The 18035-nt window shown below is 37.8% G+C and overlaps 1 protein-coding gene across 5 annotated transcripts in view; it reads left to right on the top strand.

The window, feature by feature from the left end:
* Positions 1 to 18035, top strand: part of mink1 (misshapen-like kinase 1) — an 83474-nt gene that overhangs the window by 49347 nt on the left and 16092 nt on the right. Inside the window, exons 13-21 of one of the 5 annotated variants that reach the window (XM_022678574.2) lie at positions 2337 to 2423; positions 4617 to 4796; positions 7311 to 7481; positions 9871 to 10137; positions 11197 to 11276; positions 12329 to 12432; positions 15147 to 15241; positions 15458 to 15481; positions 16707 to 16855. In XM_022678574.2, coding sequence (XP_022534295.1) covers positions 2337 to 2423; positions 4617 to 4796; positions 7311 to 7481; positions 9871 to 10137; positions 11197 to 11276; positions 12329 to 12432; positions 15147 to 15241; positions 15458 to 15481; positions 16707 to 16855 — 1157 coding nt within the window. The remainder of the gene's footprint in view (positions 1 to 2336; positions 2424 to 4616; positions 4797 to 7310; positions 7482 to 9870; positions 10138 to 11196; positions 11277 to 12328; positions 12433 to 15146; positions 15242 to 15457; positions 15482 to 16706; positions 16856 to 18035) is intronic. The other 4 variants (XM_049475110.1, XM_022678584.2, XM_022678578.2 and 1 more) reach the window with 4 other exon arrangements.

The following is an 18035-nucleotide window of genomic DNA, read 5'->3' as shown; positions in this document are numbered from 1 at the left end:
CTTGTGTGTGTATGTGTGGGTGTTTAGGGTGTGTGTGTGGGTGTAGATGTACCGCCCCACGTTCAGTAGAATTCAAAGTGACAGAACCACAGAAGACCCATCAGCATGAATTAGTCAGATTTTTTTTTAAGAGTAAAAGACACATATCAGCTAGGACACACACGGCCTTGCACACTTGCATACATGCCTTGCACGATAGTATATATGTCTTGCACACTTACAAACTGGCATACACACTTGGTACAGTTTATTACACCTGTTCTGGCTCTCTTTCTCAGCAGCATAAAGGGAAAATAGACCTTTTTGTATTTGCTCACACACTCATGCTCTCACGCACTCCTTCTATACTTACACAGCTAAACTTGACCCTACATACACACACACGCACACACACACACACACACACACACGCACAAACACACTCACAGTCACAGTCCCCTTGTTGTGTGTATAATCCTTTAATCATAAGTGGACAGTAAGGTAGTATTTTATTATTATAAACTGTCACAGTACAGTATGTTTTTTTATAAGCAGTACTGCCCAGCTGCATAATTAATTACAATATTAATTTCCTCACTAAATTACCATACTTTTCGCACTATAGGGCGCACTTAAAATCCTTTAATTAATCCAAAAATCGTCAGTATCCCTTTTAATGTAGCGCACCTTATGTAAACAATTTTTACCAGACAGGTTGTAAGGTTGAGCAGTAAAGCCACTCCACTGAACTACAGCCTTATAAAAGAGTTTTAGTTTAGTTCTCCAACACCGAGACTAGAGACTGAAGAAGTATTAGCATTATCCGCTTACCGCGCTAAGCGCTAGCTCTTTAGACATTCAGAGGTGAATATTATCGGCCCGTAGCCTGCTGTTAACCCCGGCTAGCACTGCTGGAGCAGCATAAGCATTAGCCGCTAACCGTGCTAGAGCTTTTGCTGTCAGAGGGGAGAATATCGGACTGTAGCCTGCGTGTTTATTGTGTTAAAACAAGCTACGTTTTAACACAATAACCCATAACCTGCTGAATTAATAGTTCCTTATGTTTACTGAAAATAGAAGTTCATTGATAGTGCAACTTATAATCCAGTGCACTTAATAGTCCAAAAAATGCAGTAGATTTTTTCTTTTGGAGGGGATGTTCACACTAGCTTTGAAATGTGACCTATATACTGCATTCGTGTAAAAAAATAATTTTCCTAAACTGAAGCACATGCGCAAAAGAGCAGAGAATGCTTTAAAGCTCACTGTCAAAAAGGCACATTATTTAGCTATGGAGATGGACACAGTCAAGTTGAATTAATTCGGATCTGACTGTTCAGACTGAGTTGCACTGCTTTGAATTGAAGACGTATCGAATTTTAATACCACGTGTAAAGGAGGCCGATTAGCCAAGACATGTCGGGCAGCAACCATTTTTATGGAGGTTGCCAGTTCTAAGGCTCATCTATACTCCCTTGACATCCACAAATTAACATGTCAGTGCCCACATACTTCTAAGCCTTTCTTACTTTGGCATGGATGTTAAGCAATGCGTCCACTAGAGGGCAGTTTAGAGTAAAAAAAAATGATAAAAAGAAACATAGCAGTTATAGAAGAGTTAATTAAAATGTACCTAATGCAAAAAAAATGTAATACGTAGTGGTATAAATGGTGCTAGTGATCTGTGCGGACATTAAATATTTACCAGCGTGTGTACAAAGAAATATTTTCACATACCAGAATATAATCAAACTACAGTGATCATATTTAGCTGGTTACCCTGTTGGTTACCCTGTCCCCATGGTTTCCAGTAGTACAGCTCCATTCTGTCTGGATCTAAAAGCTTTTGGAAAACATGCACAAATATAGCCAAAATAAACAAAATAAAAATAAAGTAAGGACAGAAGGCCCTGTTCATATTCATATCTGATTTAAAATAATAAAAAAACTATTATCTCAGTTTTAGTATGTTATGGACTTTCTACAGGCATTTGGAGTTTTTTTTTTTTTGATCTGCTGTCAGACCAAAGTGCACACGTACACACTCCTCCTATACATACCGATACACTCATTCTCAGCCTGGAAGTACACACATCCTAACCACTTTAAAAACATCACCAGAGCACAATCATAGTCTGTAGAGTTCTTATGTCTTTCCTTTCTTTCTCTTTTTTAGTCTGTTCTCATCGCTTTTTGTCTTTCTGAGCCCTTCCCTATTGTCTCTTTATCAATGTCAATTCTCTTTCTTTCTTTTTCTTCCTTTCTCTACCTCTCTATCTTGCACTCTCTCTCTCCTTCTCTCTCTACCTCTCTATCTCATTCTCTCTCTCTCTGTCCTTCTCTCTGTTTGTTTGTAGGAGTTTATAAGGCATAAGTTGGAGGAAGAGCAGAGGCAGTTAGAAATCCTTCAGCAGCAGCTTCTTCAGGAGCAGGCCCTGCTCATGGTAACACTTCTCCACTCTTCCTCTTTTCTTGTTGTCTTTTTCTATTCTTTTGCTCCCTGTCGCTTCTTTCCTTCCTCCTCTGTGTGGTCCTGCAGCTGTGTTTGATGTGTCTCATACTAAGGTGAACTGAGCCGTGCTTTTTACACTGGAATCAAGTTTTACTATATGAATTTGGAGTGTGGGACACTGATGAGAAGGAAAATATATCTTTTTGTATGTATAACCAGATTGACAGTGGCCAAACAATCAAAATAATAATCAAAATTCAGTATTTTTTTCATAAATCTGTGGAACTACTGCCATGGAGGGTACAAAACTTGGACAGTGGTTTGTGTCAGACTTTTTTTTTTTGTTTTAGGGTGAAATTACATCTTTCAAGTGCAGCTGGAGTTTAGGGTTTAGACCAAACAGCTGGAGAAAGGTGTCATTTTCTGGAAAATGACTACCTATTCAAAGGTTGACCCACCTAATTAATTGAATATATTCCTTAATGTAAACCCCTTTTTACACCTGATCACTTACAAAGTGTAAATGCACCTTAGACTCAAGACCCGAGACAGATACAAATCTGATCACTCGAACCCTTTGGAAGGTGGTCTGAGACCCATTTGAACCACATTATAGTAGTTTGAACACATGTCTTCAAGTCGCATTCAACAACCAAGACATCTGCCAGGGCAACCACAAGCTGTACCAGTACAAGCTGTACCAGTACCAGTTGTACCGGTACAGTTGTACTCATGTTCCGCTATACACAGAAATTGGATTTTACTATGAGTAACTGGAAAGGAATTTGACTACCAGGTTTAAATGCATGTGGCTAAGCGGTCTTGGATCTAATTGATCTAAGGCTCATGCTCAAAATGTGTTTAATGCCGCTAACTCGAATTCAGTAGGTAGATGGCACTCTCTCCCCACATCACTCCAAAGGGTGATGTCACTCAGCACAAGGCGTCTGTGAGCTGATGTATCAGAACCGAGTCGCTGCGTTTTCCTCCGAGTGCGCTGTGATGCTACTCAGCAATGCTGCATCAGCAGCAGTTTAAAAAAAGAGGCTTTGGCTGTCTTCACTTGTATGGGAAGAGGCATGTGATAGTCTTCACCCTCCTGGTGTTGGGGTATCACTAGTGATCGTGGGAGTCCTAATGAGGGAAGGAAATGGGGTAAAAAAAATTGTTAATTGCACATATATGGATACTACATGTAAAAAATTAAAACAGCCTCTTATAAATAGCCTACCAGACTTATGAGCAAAAGAAAAGGACAAGATATTCTCTATCACTTCCTTAACCTTCCTGGACTTTAAAAAATTCGAGAATTTCATTAAGCAACAGATAGTTTGGATTGTTTGGCCATTGCATAACTCCATACATAGTTTAGATGCCTTCACAGAACTAGGGTAAAACAAAGAATGTGTGTAAAAGATAATGTGTCCAAAATCTTGGGAGTTTTCTAGAAGACAACTTTGAACAGTGTGGAATTAAATGAGGAAAAAAATAGACTCCTCTGACATTCTAGACACAAATAAGCTCATTCTTTGTTTGTGTATTGTTTATTTATTTAAGTGCATGTGCATTTGTCTTTGTGTGTGTGTGTATATGCATGTAGCTCACTGTGTTATACAGTATTTAAACTTGATTTAGATTGAAATATTCTCTCCAACAAAGAATAACAACCTTTATATGCCTAATGTAATTAACCTGCCAAAACCTGCTTGTGGGTCTGACCCTCTCTCCCTTAACTCCATAACCTACATGTGAGCTTCATTGTACTGTTACTGAGTAATGAGTTTCCCAATACTTTTATTAATTTTAGTTTAATCTTAGTTAATTTAGTTTATTAAAGTTTTAGTTTAGTTATGTTTATGGATATGCTTCACTCTAAATCTATATGACATTCAGTATGACCTTGTGTTCTGTATTGAGTTGCTTCACAGTATGAAGGTGTAATAACATATCATGATATACTGTGTGTGAATACATGATACACAGATAATGTGAACCCTGTCCCGGTGTGTATGTGTGTTTGTGTGTGTGTGTGTGTGTGTGTGTGTGTGTGTGTGTGTGTGTGTGTGTGTGTGTGTGTGTGTGTGTGTGTGTGTGTGTGTGTGTGTGTGTGTGTGTGTGTGTGTGTGTGTGTGTGTGTGTGTGTGTGTGTGTGTGTGTGTGTGTGTGTGTGTGTGTGTGTATGTAGGAGTATAAGCGGAAGCAGCTGGAGGAGCAGAGGCAGTCAGAGAGATTGCAGAGGCAGCTCCAGCAGGAGCATGCTTACCTCGTTTCTTTGCAGCAGCAGCAACAGCAGCAACAGGACAAGAAACCCCTCTATCACTACAGCAAAAACCTGGACAACAACAAGCCTGCCTGGGCCAGAGAGGTCCATACAGTCTCTCTCTCTCACACACAAACATGCAAATGTACAAATATGCACATGTATATACAAATCAGCTGCAACTATGCATATATGTCATATATACAGCTCTGGAAAAAGACCACTTAAAAATTAGTTTCGACACATTTAAAATCAAGAGGAAGATGAATGATCACAAGCCATCAAACCAAGCTGAACTGCTTGAATTTTTACACCAGGAGTGGCATAAAGTTATCCAAAAGCAGTGTGTAAGACTGGTGGAGGAGAACATGCCAATATGCTAAGATAAAAAACAGGGTTATTCCACCAAATATTGATTTCTGAACTCTTAAACTTTATAAATATGAACTTGTTTTCTTTGCATTGTTTGAGGTCTGAAAGCTCTGCATTGTTTTTCTGAAAAAATAAATGCTCTAAATGCTCTACAATATTTTTATTCTACTCAAACATATACCTATAAATAGTACACTCAGAGAAACTGATTCAGAAACTGAAGGGGTCTCTAGAGCTGTATATTTCCTGTGTTCTGGTCTAGTTACAGAAGGTCATAATTACCTGGTTTAGCATGCTAACAGCTACATTAAGTAGGAGACTAAGCCTTGAAGTTAAATAACTGGACCACAGCTCTCCAGGTCTGTAGCTGGACATACTAGGTTTAATTTACCCTCCTATTATCTTTGGGGTCAATTTGAACTCATTTCATGTTTAACGTCTCTGTAAAAATGGTTGACATTAGTTTTGTCTTTTCTTAATTTGATGAAGACAATACATAAAAATTGTATTAAATTTGTCAAAATGTTTTAATTTCAATGTATGTTTTATTAAGACTGTTTTATATGCATAAAACATAAGAAATATCAATATTTTACACACATATGTGTGGTAATAATGTTGAGGTCACTGTGACAATTTTTTGTTGTACAATACTTATAATACTTATATAATACTAATATAACATTATTATAACACCAAAAATGCTGATAATTCATCAAATAGACATAAAGTAACTGGTGAAAAAAACTTCACTAACATGTTAATTTAGATTTAATTGTAGATTTAAATTGCTGGGATCATATTGGTACAGAGAATAAAGGGTGTTAATAAATGTAAGGTTAGTAGGAGGGTTAAAAAAACTAAGAAACTCATTTAAACTGACAGCCAGAGCTGTTCTGTTTACCCCAGACCCTCGAGATGCATTCTGACCATAAATCCTCCTTTTCCCCCAGACACGTCGTCTTTTTTTTAAATTAAAAAAAACGGGCTTGACCGTGATTTCTTAATTATGGAAAATGTCAAGGATTTCACATTGATTTCATGTCAGCGTCTGCTTCTACAGTTGCCCAACTGTGTGGATCTTGACAGATTTAGACGGATCTGTGATAAGTCTTGCCCTCTCACCACTACTATTGGTCTATGTTTATTTATCTACATCAGCCATTGGTCAAACTGACTAAACTCTTTGTAAAAAAAAAAAAAAAACTGTACATATCCCAAAAGATCCCATGGTGACTTATGTGTCACAAAAGCTTAACATGATGTGGCAAGTTCCTTACAGCATTTTGTAATTTTTATTTATTAAGTCTCTTTGTGACACATACTAAACATGATGAGAGCATCACAGAACAGAGTGCAAATCTGTGTTAATTCATCTGACCTTATTTTCTGAGTGTACTTGTGCTGGGTTACTTTTACCTTTAAAAAAAGAGTATTATTGGATTTTAAATTAAAGCTCTGTTACAACCATTTTTACAATTGACATATTTGAATTAAAAGTTGTATAATTCATATAGTTAGTAGTTCTGATACAATTTCTCAAACAAAATGTTAAAATACAAATTATTATATAGTTGCTGTGTTATTAGTGTTGCATCAGGATTTGAACCTTAACATATATTTTCAGTCATGAGGGCACAGTAAGAAAAAGCATAAATGAATTGCTTACTGAATTTATCAGATTTAATTTTAAATTTGAAGTCAATATTCAGAAATGCGTCTTAAATATGAAAATGAATACATGTAATGTAAGCAGATTTTGTGAATCATGGCATTTACATAATCTTAGTCAAAAAAATAAATTAGTGATCTGTGCTAGAGCTGACCAGCAACCAACCAATTGGAGAACTCATTCCAGAGAACTTCTATGGCATTAGAAATGGTAAAAACGGTTCCTGCTTTAGCTCCAGAGTCCTATTCTGTTGGCAGCACTTCTCTACAGGTACTAGACAACCTGTGTGTGCATTTAAACATCTGTATCAGCAATAGGGTACACCTTACCCAAGTAGCAGAATACATTTATTTCAGGGGGGTCCACAAACAGATGGACAGTTGAACATAAAGTATATGTAGCAATAAACTAATTATATTTGCAGTGTAGTGTTTTTTATTTAATATCCCAAATCTTTATCTAATTAGTGTCAATCTTTTTGTTCACGCTAGTATATTTTCAATCTCAACATGCCTTTCTTTCTTATTTTGCTGTATTTTTGTCTTATGTTCTTTCTCTTCCTCTCTTTTACTCAGGTGGAGGAGCGCAGTAAACTGAACAGGCAGGGTTCTCCTAAAATCTGCACCACTGTCTCAGACACCAACATCCAGTCACGCTCTGATTCTGTCAGCCAATCAGGAGGAGTGCAAGCTGCACAGACTCCCCCCATGCAGAGACCTGTGGAACCCCAGGGTGGCCAGGGCAAGGTGTGTATTAACATGGGCTAGCATGTCTATGCATGTGTGACAGTGAGAGCATACGTGTGTGTACAGAGCATTATTTGAGGGATTTCTTTATTATATTCAAAATTCTAAACATTGGCTTGACCTTTGTAATATCTTCAGTGTCATATCAAAATCATTATCCTATTTTTCTATTTAATTTCCTAATTATTATAAGCAATACAGCAAACAGCAGCTGCCCTTTACACTGTGTGAATGTCTCACAATTGGTGGGCCTTTTAGAAAGTAAAAATATGACTATTAATAAATGTTAAAGGATACTCTTGCAAAATTAGTGCACCCAGGAGGACATGTCTGATTACTGATTGTAAACCAGCATAGCAAATATATAATTTGTTGTAGAGTTGTAGAGGTTCCTGGTGTCTTGTGATTAAATAATTAAACAGTTCCTGCTGATTTTGTGAAAGGGGTAGAGTATTAATAGTGTATTCGGTAGCATCCCACACATTTTCAATCAGATTGGGTCTGATATGGTTTGTCTGGTCGTGTCATAGTGTCTGCATCTTCAAGGCAAACCCTAGAGATGGCAGCAGTATGTGGATGAGCATTGTCTTGTTGGAAAAGTGCACTGAAAATGTGCGTTCTGAAAATGTATTGCTGCTGGTTTCATGGGCAGGTAGCTAACTGAGTTAAGTAAAGCTAAGCTAATTAAAAAAAGACTTTCTTTTAAAGTCATACAAGCACTGGATGTTAATCTGAACAGATTTATCTCCTGAAAACGGTTTATTTGGGTGATTAAAGCACTTCCGTTTATTTACAGTAAGCATAGATTCACAAGTTTCTAATGCATTAAGGGTAGAGCAATAGTGTTAGCAGCTAACCGGGGCTAATGCTAATGCTGCTCCAGCAGTGCTAGCTGGGGTTGGCAGCAGACTACAGGCAGATAATAATTCCTTCTGGGTGCAACTATATTTTTTTGGACGATGAGTGTATATAGATACTAGGGGTGTCACGATTCTCTAAATCCTCGATTCGATTTTATTTCCGATTTTAGGGTCACGATTCGATTCGATACGATTCTCGATTTTCTTTTTTTTTTCCTATGCCAGTTTTAGATTAGTCTATGTTCAGTCATTGGTTTGATTCATCAAAATTACAATATCTTAATTCAAAAGGTGGGCTTGATATAAGTGATGCAAAGTGATACAAGTGATCTGTAATACACCACATTAGGCACTAATGGTCAAATTTAAATAATTTTAAGAATAATTAAGATATATGTGTAATGTCATCTAGTGGCTTTTTTTGGTAGCAGCAGTGTGCACTATTAAAACAGCAATGTGCCACATAAAATAATTAATTAATTATATATATATATATATATATATATATATATATATATATATATATATATATATATATATATATATATATATATATATATATATATTGTATAAAATAATAGAACAATTAGAGCCTTAACAAACTGAACTCTATCCTACTATAATAGTTAAACATGAAAAATAAGACTCGGCCCCTGAGAATGACAAGTTCATTAACAAAGATATATTATTAACTTTATCTGAGAGAAATAAATTGTCCTTAAGGTACCAAAACTATTAACATATTTAAGGCTAGACAAAACAACTGCTATTTTTATATTTTCAAGTTTTTCTTTAACAAAATGTGAATGTCCACATTCTCTGGAGAAAGGGCTGCTCTTTGAGCAGTCACGGTGTCCGCAGCGTCAGCTAGTGTGCTGCGCCATTTGCGTAGCGTGCTGCGTCATTTGCGTAGCGCGCGTGCTTGCTTGCTTAGCTTAGAGGGAGGGATCGTCGATCCTCTTTTTGACTTCGATGCTCGAGACCATGACATAATTTCGATCGATTTCAATAAAATATCGAAATCGTGACACCCCTAATAGATACAATGTTGAAGATATGGAGTATTATGAAGAGAACTCACAACTATAGAGCATTTTATTCAAGAGTATATGAGTGTAGGTGGCTCGAATTAAATTTCTGCATTCACTTCTGCTCTCTGTTTCCCTTCAGTGACTGTATCCTCTCTTTCCTCTCTGTTTTTTCCTTATCTTCACCTTGGGCCTCCCTCATTCCTGACCCCTGCTTGCTGTGGGGAAATCCTCCTCCTACTCCTCCTGTTCCTCCTCCCTCACTTCCTGCTCTGGGATTCTATAACTCGCCTGTCCTCTCCTGACCTCCTTCTCCAAATAAACCCTCCATAAAACATGAAATGAAAACAAACAACCCCCTTTACGCACCTTCCACTTCAACCCTGGTTTCCTCTGGCCTGCTGTCTGAAATACGCTCAACCATTAAAACTGCCCGTAAATTCTTGCTTTGCCCCCTTCCTGTCTTATGGCCTGCTCTCTGCCTGGATCCTCTGTTGTTAGTTCCAAATGGCCCACTTGGTGCCCTTGAAGCCGTACGCAGCACCAGTGCCGCGCTCTCAGTCCCTCTGTGACCAGCCCACTAAGACCATGTCCGCCTTCCCCACCCAGGACCCTTCCCCTACCCCCACACCCCGCCCACTGCACTCCCGAGAGCTGGTGCGGCAGAACTCTGACCCCACTTCCGAGAGCCCCGCCCCCCAGCAACGCCCGATCAGGGATGACCACGGACCCTGGATACGCCTGCCTGAGATCGAGCAGCCTCCAAAAGTGAGAGAACTCTGCTTAGAACACATACTGTATGAATGTACAGTACAGTTGCTTGCAAAATATTCGTACCCCTTAAACTTTTTCATATTTTGCCACCTTACAACCACAAACTTAAATGTGCAGCTTTGGAAAAAATTAAAAGACCACTTCAGTTTCTGAGTCAGTTTCTCTGATTTTTGCTATTTATAGTTATATGTTTGAGTAAAATAAACACTTGTTTTATTCTATAAACTACGGAAAACATTTTTCCCAAATTACAAATACAAATATTGTAATTTTAGAGCATTTATTTGCAGAAAATGGGAAATGGCTCAAATAATTAAACAAATGCAGAGCTTTCAGACCTCTAATAATGAAAAGAAAACTATTTCATATTCATAATTTTTAAGAGTTCAGAAATCAATATTTGGTGAAATAATCCGTGTATTTAATCACAGTTTTCATGTATCTTGGCATGTTCTCCTCCACCAGTCTTACACACTGCTTTTGGATAACTTTATGCCACTCCTGGTGCAAAAAATTAAGCAGTTCAGCTTGGTTTGATGGCCTGTGATCATCCATCTTCCTCTTGATTATATTCCAGAGGTTTTCAGTTTGGCAGAATCAAAGAAACTCAATTTTTAAGTGGTCTCTTATGTGTTTTCAGAGCTGTAGTTTGAGATTTTAATTGATAGACCAAAACAAAGTAGCACATTATTGTGAAGTGAAATGAAAATATAAGATAATGGTTTTCAACATTTAATATAGTAGCTGAACTTCACTATTGATTAAGTGCTACGTTGTGTTTGTCTATTACTTAAAATCTCAGTAACATACAATTTAGTTTGTGGCTGTAAGGTGCCAATGTGAAAACATTTCAAGGGGTATAAATACTTTAGGAAGCCACTATACATGCTGTATTCAAAATAAACAATGTATTTGCAATTAACACGCACTCTATTTATAATACATACTGTTTGCTAGAAATCAACCACCTGACCAAACTGTAAAATATGGAATGCCTGATTTTTTTGACATGCCTTTCGTTGGTATATAAATGATTTGCTCTGTTTTTTGTAGATTCCACAGAGAACCGCTTCTATAGCTACTGCTCTCAACACTAACCTGTCCTCTGGCATCAGACACCCAGTTCGAGCCAGGTAACACACTTTCACACACATGCAACATGTATTCAATGCTTAACGCAGCATGCTCATGCAGTGTGCAGTATATGCTGACATGCCAATAGTCATGGGACTAGGATTGCAGTGATGTGCTGTGGGAATAAAAGAAGGGTACACTGACCTGTGGGATGTGCATTTGGGGCTTCCTGCATTGAATGTGCATGTGATGTCTTTTGCCTGTTCGCACAGACAATTCTAGCTAGATGCCTCCAGTCACGATCATTACCACCCACTGTGCTGTCCACTGTGGGTGGTAATGCCTTCTATGGCTGTAACCTGGTACAGATGTGACAGTCTGTGGAAACAGTGGGTATCAGATGGATGGGACATTACACAATCAGGCCTCGCTCCACCTCAGATCATTTATGCTGGCCAGTGTGCATTCTCACTCACAAGATAACACCACACAACCTATCCCCTGCTGTTTCATTAGCTGCCATGGCATGCCAGTGTATACAAACACTGCATTCAAAATGTAATTATCACGACAGAACATGGTATCAGTATTAAACCACTGGAAATACTGTTACATTTAATTAGGTTCTGTCTTATTTATGATTATGCACAATACAATTGATTCATTCATGTATGTTAGCAACCGAATTTTAAAGCTAATTTAATACTAACACAACATTCTTTCATGTTACAAATGTATCTCTATCTTTGTAATTTTTCACTTTTTGACAAAGTATAAGTCATTCTTTACACTGTGTATTTTTTTTATGAATGGAATAAACAGAAATGCCCCAGAATCAATTATAATAAAACCTTTTTACCTTGATTTTTCTTGAAAGTTAAAGATTTTGCAGTTCCCAAAAAGTAACAATACACATCCCTATATATATTTAAGCTCGCCTGCTTTGAATAATTGCCCAAATTAGTAAGTGTATAATTTTTCACTTTGCATTGGTATTATGTGTAAGTTATACATTTCTGGACATTACAGAGTCTGATTGGTTACAGGGGGGTTTATCTCTTCCTGATTGGTGAGTATTGTTTGTTTTTTGACAATTTGTTTTGCTTACCAGTAATCCAGATCTGAGCCGCAATGACCGCTGGGAAAGAGGAGACAGCATGAGCCTGATGTCTAACCTGCCACAGACGGGCTCCCTGGAGAGACACCGCATCCTCAGTAAGTGTGTTTGTGTGTGTGTTTCTGTTGTATTTCTGTGCTTTTTATACATACAGCTCTGGAAAAAATAAGGAACCACTTCAGTTTTTGAATTAGTTTCTCTGATTTTGGTATTTATAGGTTTATGTTTGAGTAAAATGAACTTTGTTGATTTATTCTAGAAACTATGCACAACATTTCTCCCAAATTCCAAATAGAAATATTGTCATATTCATATTCAAGTTTAAAGAGTTCAGAAATCACTATTTGGTGGAATAATCCATAATGTTTTTTAATCAAAGTTTTCATGTTCTCAGTCTTACACACTGCTTTGAGTTATCCATTATGCCACTCCTCGTGCAAAACTTCAAGCAGTTTAGTTTGGTTTGATGGCTTGTGATCATCCATCTTCCTCTTGATTATATTGCAGAGTTTTTCATTTTGGTAAAATCATAGAAACTCATCATTTTTAGGTGGTCTCTTATTTTTTGTTCCAGAGTTGTACATATTGTGGGCAGCTGAATGGTGGCCCTGTCATATAAGTTCAATCACTGATGATGCCACAGCCATCTGAGAATGAGACTTCAAGATGATAATTGGCTTGTAGCTCACGGGAGTGGTAGGATCTCCCCCATCACTCCCACTGATGTCAGCTGTTAGCTGGCTTAACCACTTAACAGAAATGTATGTGTATTTCTGTGTAGTGTAGTTTGAGCATGGTAAATGTAGCAAAACCTTAGTGTGGTAGCCTTTTGTGTTTGTTTTATTGTGTACGACTTTACTTTTTTTTTTTTTAGTTGTGAAATTGTGTATGTATTGAAGACAATTTAGCAGTTTAAATGGGATTTCGTGTGACCGTAATTTGCCATAGTCAATACGTGAAAAAATCAAGGCATTTAGGAACATTTTAGCATCACCTTCACTAAGCATTAGAGTTGCACGGTGTACCGAAGGTTCGATTCTTTTTTGATACTATGTCATCACAAACGATTCGGTTCTTTAGCGTTCGATGCTTTCGATACTGTATATAGCCCAGTCACTAGCTTCAAATGAGTCAAATTAGTAGGCGCGATTTGATTCAGTTCATAAGAAAACTGATTCACACCGCAGCAGTCGGTGTGGCAGGATTCAGATAAACTTAGTGTTCTGAACAAATGAATCGATTCATTTGACTCGGTTGAGAGCGACACACGCACGCGCAAGCCAGCAGAGCAGCAGCGAGTCTCTCGTCCGCGACTTGTGGACAAAACGGGCGCGAGGAGTGAAGTGTGGGCAAATTTTGCTTACATCGCTGATGAAGAAGGGAATCCGACCAACACCACAAACCCAGTTTATAAACGGTGTTATAAGTCTATCCAGTGCAGAGGAGTAGAGCTTAGATTCTCTGCCCGAACCCGAACTGACCCGAGGCACGTTCGGGCCGAGATTTCCCACCACATTCCTCGGGCCAGGTCGGGTTCGGGCTCCAGAAAATAGTCTGAGATGTAGGCATCTGTTTTTTATTTATATTTTTATTTTTAAATAAAATAACGAAAATAACGAAAACTGAAAGTGAAACTAAACTACTTTATTTATAAGCGCTGTTTTCACTCCCGCAGTTGTGCAGCGGGGGGTGTTGTGCCGATTCTGTCCGCGAAGCGGGAGTCGGATTCAGTAGCGGATTCGGCACAAGCGTGGCGGCACCTCGCGCTCCGCGGTGTTAGTTGTAAGCGCTCGCGCTAGCCGCAAAATACGACAGAAAACACAGAGCTGCAGACTTATGTGTGGGACTAGAATATGAGCACGAGGAGATAAAAGAGAACCTTTACCTGTGAGTAGCTCACATCAGAACACGCAAATCTCTCTCTCTCACTCTTGCTGTCTCTCTCTCTCTCTGTCTCTCTCTCGTACGTGAACGCCTCCGCGTTTGACTTGCAGAACTGTGTTTAGCTGTTCTTAAAAATCATTTTAATTAAATAATAGTTCTATGCTTCAATGTTACAGTATTATTTAACATAATTCTGATCATATTTCGCTCATTCAAACAGCCCGAAAACAGCCAGGATGTTCACGTTTTCGCGTTTCCATCGCAAATCTGTGGTCAGGCACATAGCCTGCTTGATCGTTACACTGAACATGGGCTTATTAAAATCGGTAAACGGTTGGTTAATAAAACGGAGCAGTGAGTGTTAAAATGAACATAACATTGTAATGTTCTTCTGTCTCTTTATTTTCCTTATTCAGAACTTAACTTCTGCCCGCCCGTCAGGTTCACATAGTCAGGCTACCATTACCTCTGGTTTTAGTTTTAGTTTTTAGGAAGTGTTTAGATAATTATGTTATAGTTAAGGTTATAATAACGAAACTTGTTTTTTGTTCAAATGTTTCATTTTAGAATCAAAGCGTTTGCACCGATTGTTCAGTGTTCAATCCAGTTCAGTCAAAAATAAACATTTTATGTTCAGATATTTTTATTGTTTTTTTTTCTTCCAAGTATCGTTTTGGTATCGAGAATCGTGATACTACAGTTGGTATCGGTATCGAAGTCAAAATTTTGGTATCGTGACAACCCTACTAAGCATGGGATGAAACTGTGCAATATTACAAAGATAATAAAATGCTGTTTTAGTGACTAGCTTAACGTGAGAATATCATTGGTCGTTCCTCCAGGACTCTGAAGGTGTATGAGAAAGTGGGTGGGGCTAAAAAGGCAGCTGTTGTTACTGTTTAAATGTCATGTTTTGTTTTCATCTCAGGTTCGTCTAAAATGGACTCTTCTCCCATCCTCTCTCACGATGGCCGCCACAAACCAGGAGAATCCCGCACCTCCTCCAGACCAAGCAGACCAGCGGTAACACACTTATACACACACACACACACACACACACACACACACACACACACACTCACTGATCTGATATACATGCACACTTCCCTGTGACCTACTCTTTACTATCTATACTAGATTTCCCTCTTTATAATACTAACCCATGATGCCTCTCCTCTGTCACTCTCTCTTGTCCTTTTTCTTCCCCTCTTTGTGCTTGCCTTTCTTCTTAATCCTCAGAGCTATAAGAGAGCAATAGGAGAGGTCAGTACCCACATGTGTGTGAATATGTGTGAATGTGTGTGTGAGTTTCAGTAAGAGTTGGCTGTGTGATGAGTAAAGTGAGCCAGATAAATGCAAAGCTTTTTCCAAAAACACTGGAGGCAGTAATTAGCTGAGTAATTGGTTTCTAATGACAGGGGTGGACACACTGTAGACTGTATTTCTCTGATCAGTGTTAATGGCAGTTATTGATCCTCTGTAGAAACTAAGAGCAACTTAAATCTGTTGACCTGAAGTGAATTGTACTATTTGGACAGTGATTTTTATCTGAAAGCTCTCGAGTCTTAATCCCATTTATTTTAAACTTAAAGATGTACAACTGATTTAAATGTCTAGGCGACATAGACCAGGCACAGTGGATATGTAGATATGTATTAAGAAAATGGCACAACACATATAAATACAAAGAAAAATAATACACAAAGGTGTCGGGGTAAGCTTAATGCCAAAATAACAAATTGAAAAAATGTATATCAGCACCAGCTACCTTACCTAAAACCTGTAAATAAAATAAAGGACAAAGAAAATATGTACCTCCCTGGAAAATAAACAGGGAAAAAAGTACAAAATAAACGGCACTCACCCCGGCATGTGTGAAAAAGTGAGTGCTAGAGTACTAGAAACAGTTTAACAGTTTTAACCAACCACGTTATTCCCTGGTCTGCTAGCCTATATCTCAGGATCATAGAGTCGTCACATTAGAGAAGCTAACTAACAAAAATGACACATAAACTAAAGAAAAAGAAAAGAAAAACTCTGCCCTGGGTCGCATGGTGGCGCTGAACACCATGGGCACCATGCTTAGTGTGAATGTCCTGTATATAAGAGGCATCATCCAACAACAACCAATCTGTAACTCTCTGCCAGGTCAGCTGGTGTGGACCATCATTACAAACCTTTTATTGAATAAATGGTATGCTGTGGGCTCTTGACCACTGACAAAAAGGACCATCCAGACTGTTATCAGTAACCAAGTCCAAATATCAAAACATCACTGTCGTCTGCCACAAAGTTACTTTCTAAAATTTACATTGCGGCGTCAAATATTAGAGTAAACTTCAGTCATCAAGGTGATTTTGTCCAGACTATCGTTGTAAACTGCATGACCAGGTGTACTACACTGTATTCTATCCAGATAGGCATCTCGTTATTGTGTTCAGGTGTTCATGTTGTTTTCTGACTGTGTGTGTATGTGTGTGCGTATAAGGACCATGGGCTGTATTCCAAAGAGCGCGCGGAGGAGCAGCCACGTCCTCCGGTGAAGGCCAATGACTACTCATCATCATCTGAGAGCAGTGAGAGCAGTGAGGAGAGTGAAAGCGGAGAAGGGCATGAAGAGGAGAGCCCTACTGACCGGTATCCTTCACTCTTTATCAGTAATATAGAACACAGATAAAAGAAACTTTTAGAGACTTTCCTGAAAAAACTAATCACTGAAAATAGATACTAAATCATGTAATCACCAAGAGAGATTTTTTTATAGTAACTAAATGCTAAGAAAGAATGAAAAAACTATGTTCACAAATATTTGAGTTGTAATTCCTGATGCATTAAAAAATGCATCAGAATGTATCAAAATTAGGCTTCCGCATTTATACTGTTTTCTATACTCAGGCAGTGAACACTGACATTCCAGTGAATGGAGACCCTGAGATCACACATGAAAAACAAAAGGCAGTCGAAGACTATGTGCTTTATTCAGGGGCACTTTAGTCCTAAAAGTTGAGGAAGGAGAATGTGCTCTTCCTTCAATCTGTCAACCCCCAGTAAACTAGCAACCTTCAGGTTTTTAAAAATTTGTTCTATTTTTTTTATAATTAATATCCTACACCTATTTTTAGGTGTAGGATATTAATTATATTGTCATATTTTGTTTTGCAATACTATATCGATTTTCAAAACCACAGTTCTAATTTATTTTAAATTATTTAAAATTTACATGTAAAGATTGGTGGCAGACTTTCATTTACTGTTTTATTTACTGTTGTGCCCAATAGATATTAGTGTTGTACTCTGTTATTAGGCCTGATTAGGCCTGTCACAATAATTGCATTATCGACTTATCAAACAATAATTGGACATGACCTTAATAATAGTTGATAATCGTGATATTTGTATGTTTTTTCACATACATAACAGTGGACAGTATTTTAGCCAATCATGCAATAACCAATACTTTAATAACTGTGACTCCATACACGCAGTGGGGATGTCATAAAATGTTGAATGATCATTTCTGGGACAATATATCGTCCACAAAAAAATTTATCTATATAAAAAATAGTAATAATTAAAGTTATTGTGCTGAGCTAAGTACTGTTTATAAAAAAAAGTTTTATTTTATTTACATAAAATAAATATATATATTTTTTTCTTTCATATATCAAGTCTTAATATATCGCCTTGCTTGCAGTATTGCAATATACTGCGATATATTAAATCGTAACTACCGAATCCTGATACATATCGTATTACTAAATTCTAGCCAATACACAGCCCTACTGTCTTTGGTCTGTATTTAATAATTTAAAACAAA

The sequence above is a fragment of the Astyanax mexicanus genome, chromosome 1 (genome assembly GCF_023375975.1).
Source record: "Astyanax mexicanus isolate ESR-SI-001 chromosome 1, AstMex3_surface, whole genome shotgun sequence".
Lineage (NCBI taxonomy): Eukaryota > Metazoa > Chordata > Actinopteri > Characiformes > Acestrorhamphidae > Astyanax > Astyanax mexicanus.
The sequence above is the reverse complement of the archived record's forward strand: the minus strand, read 5'-3'. Positions and strand labels throughout refer to the sequence as shown.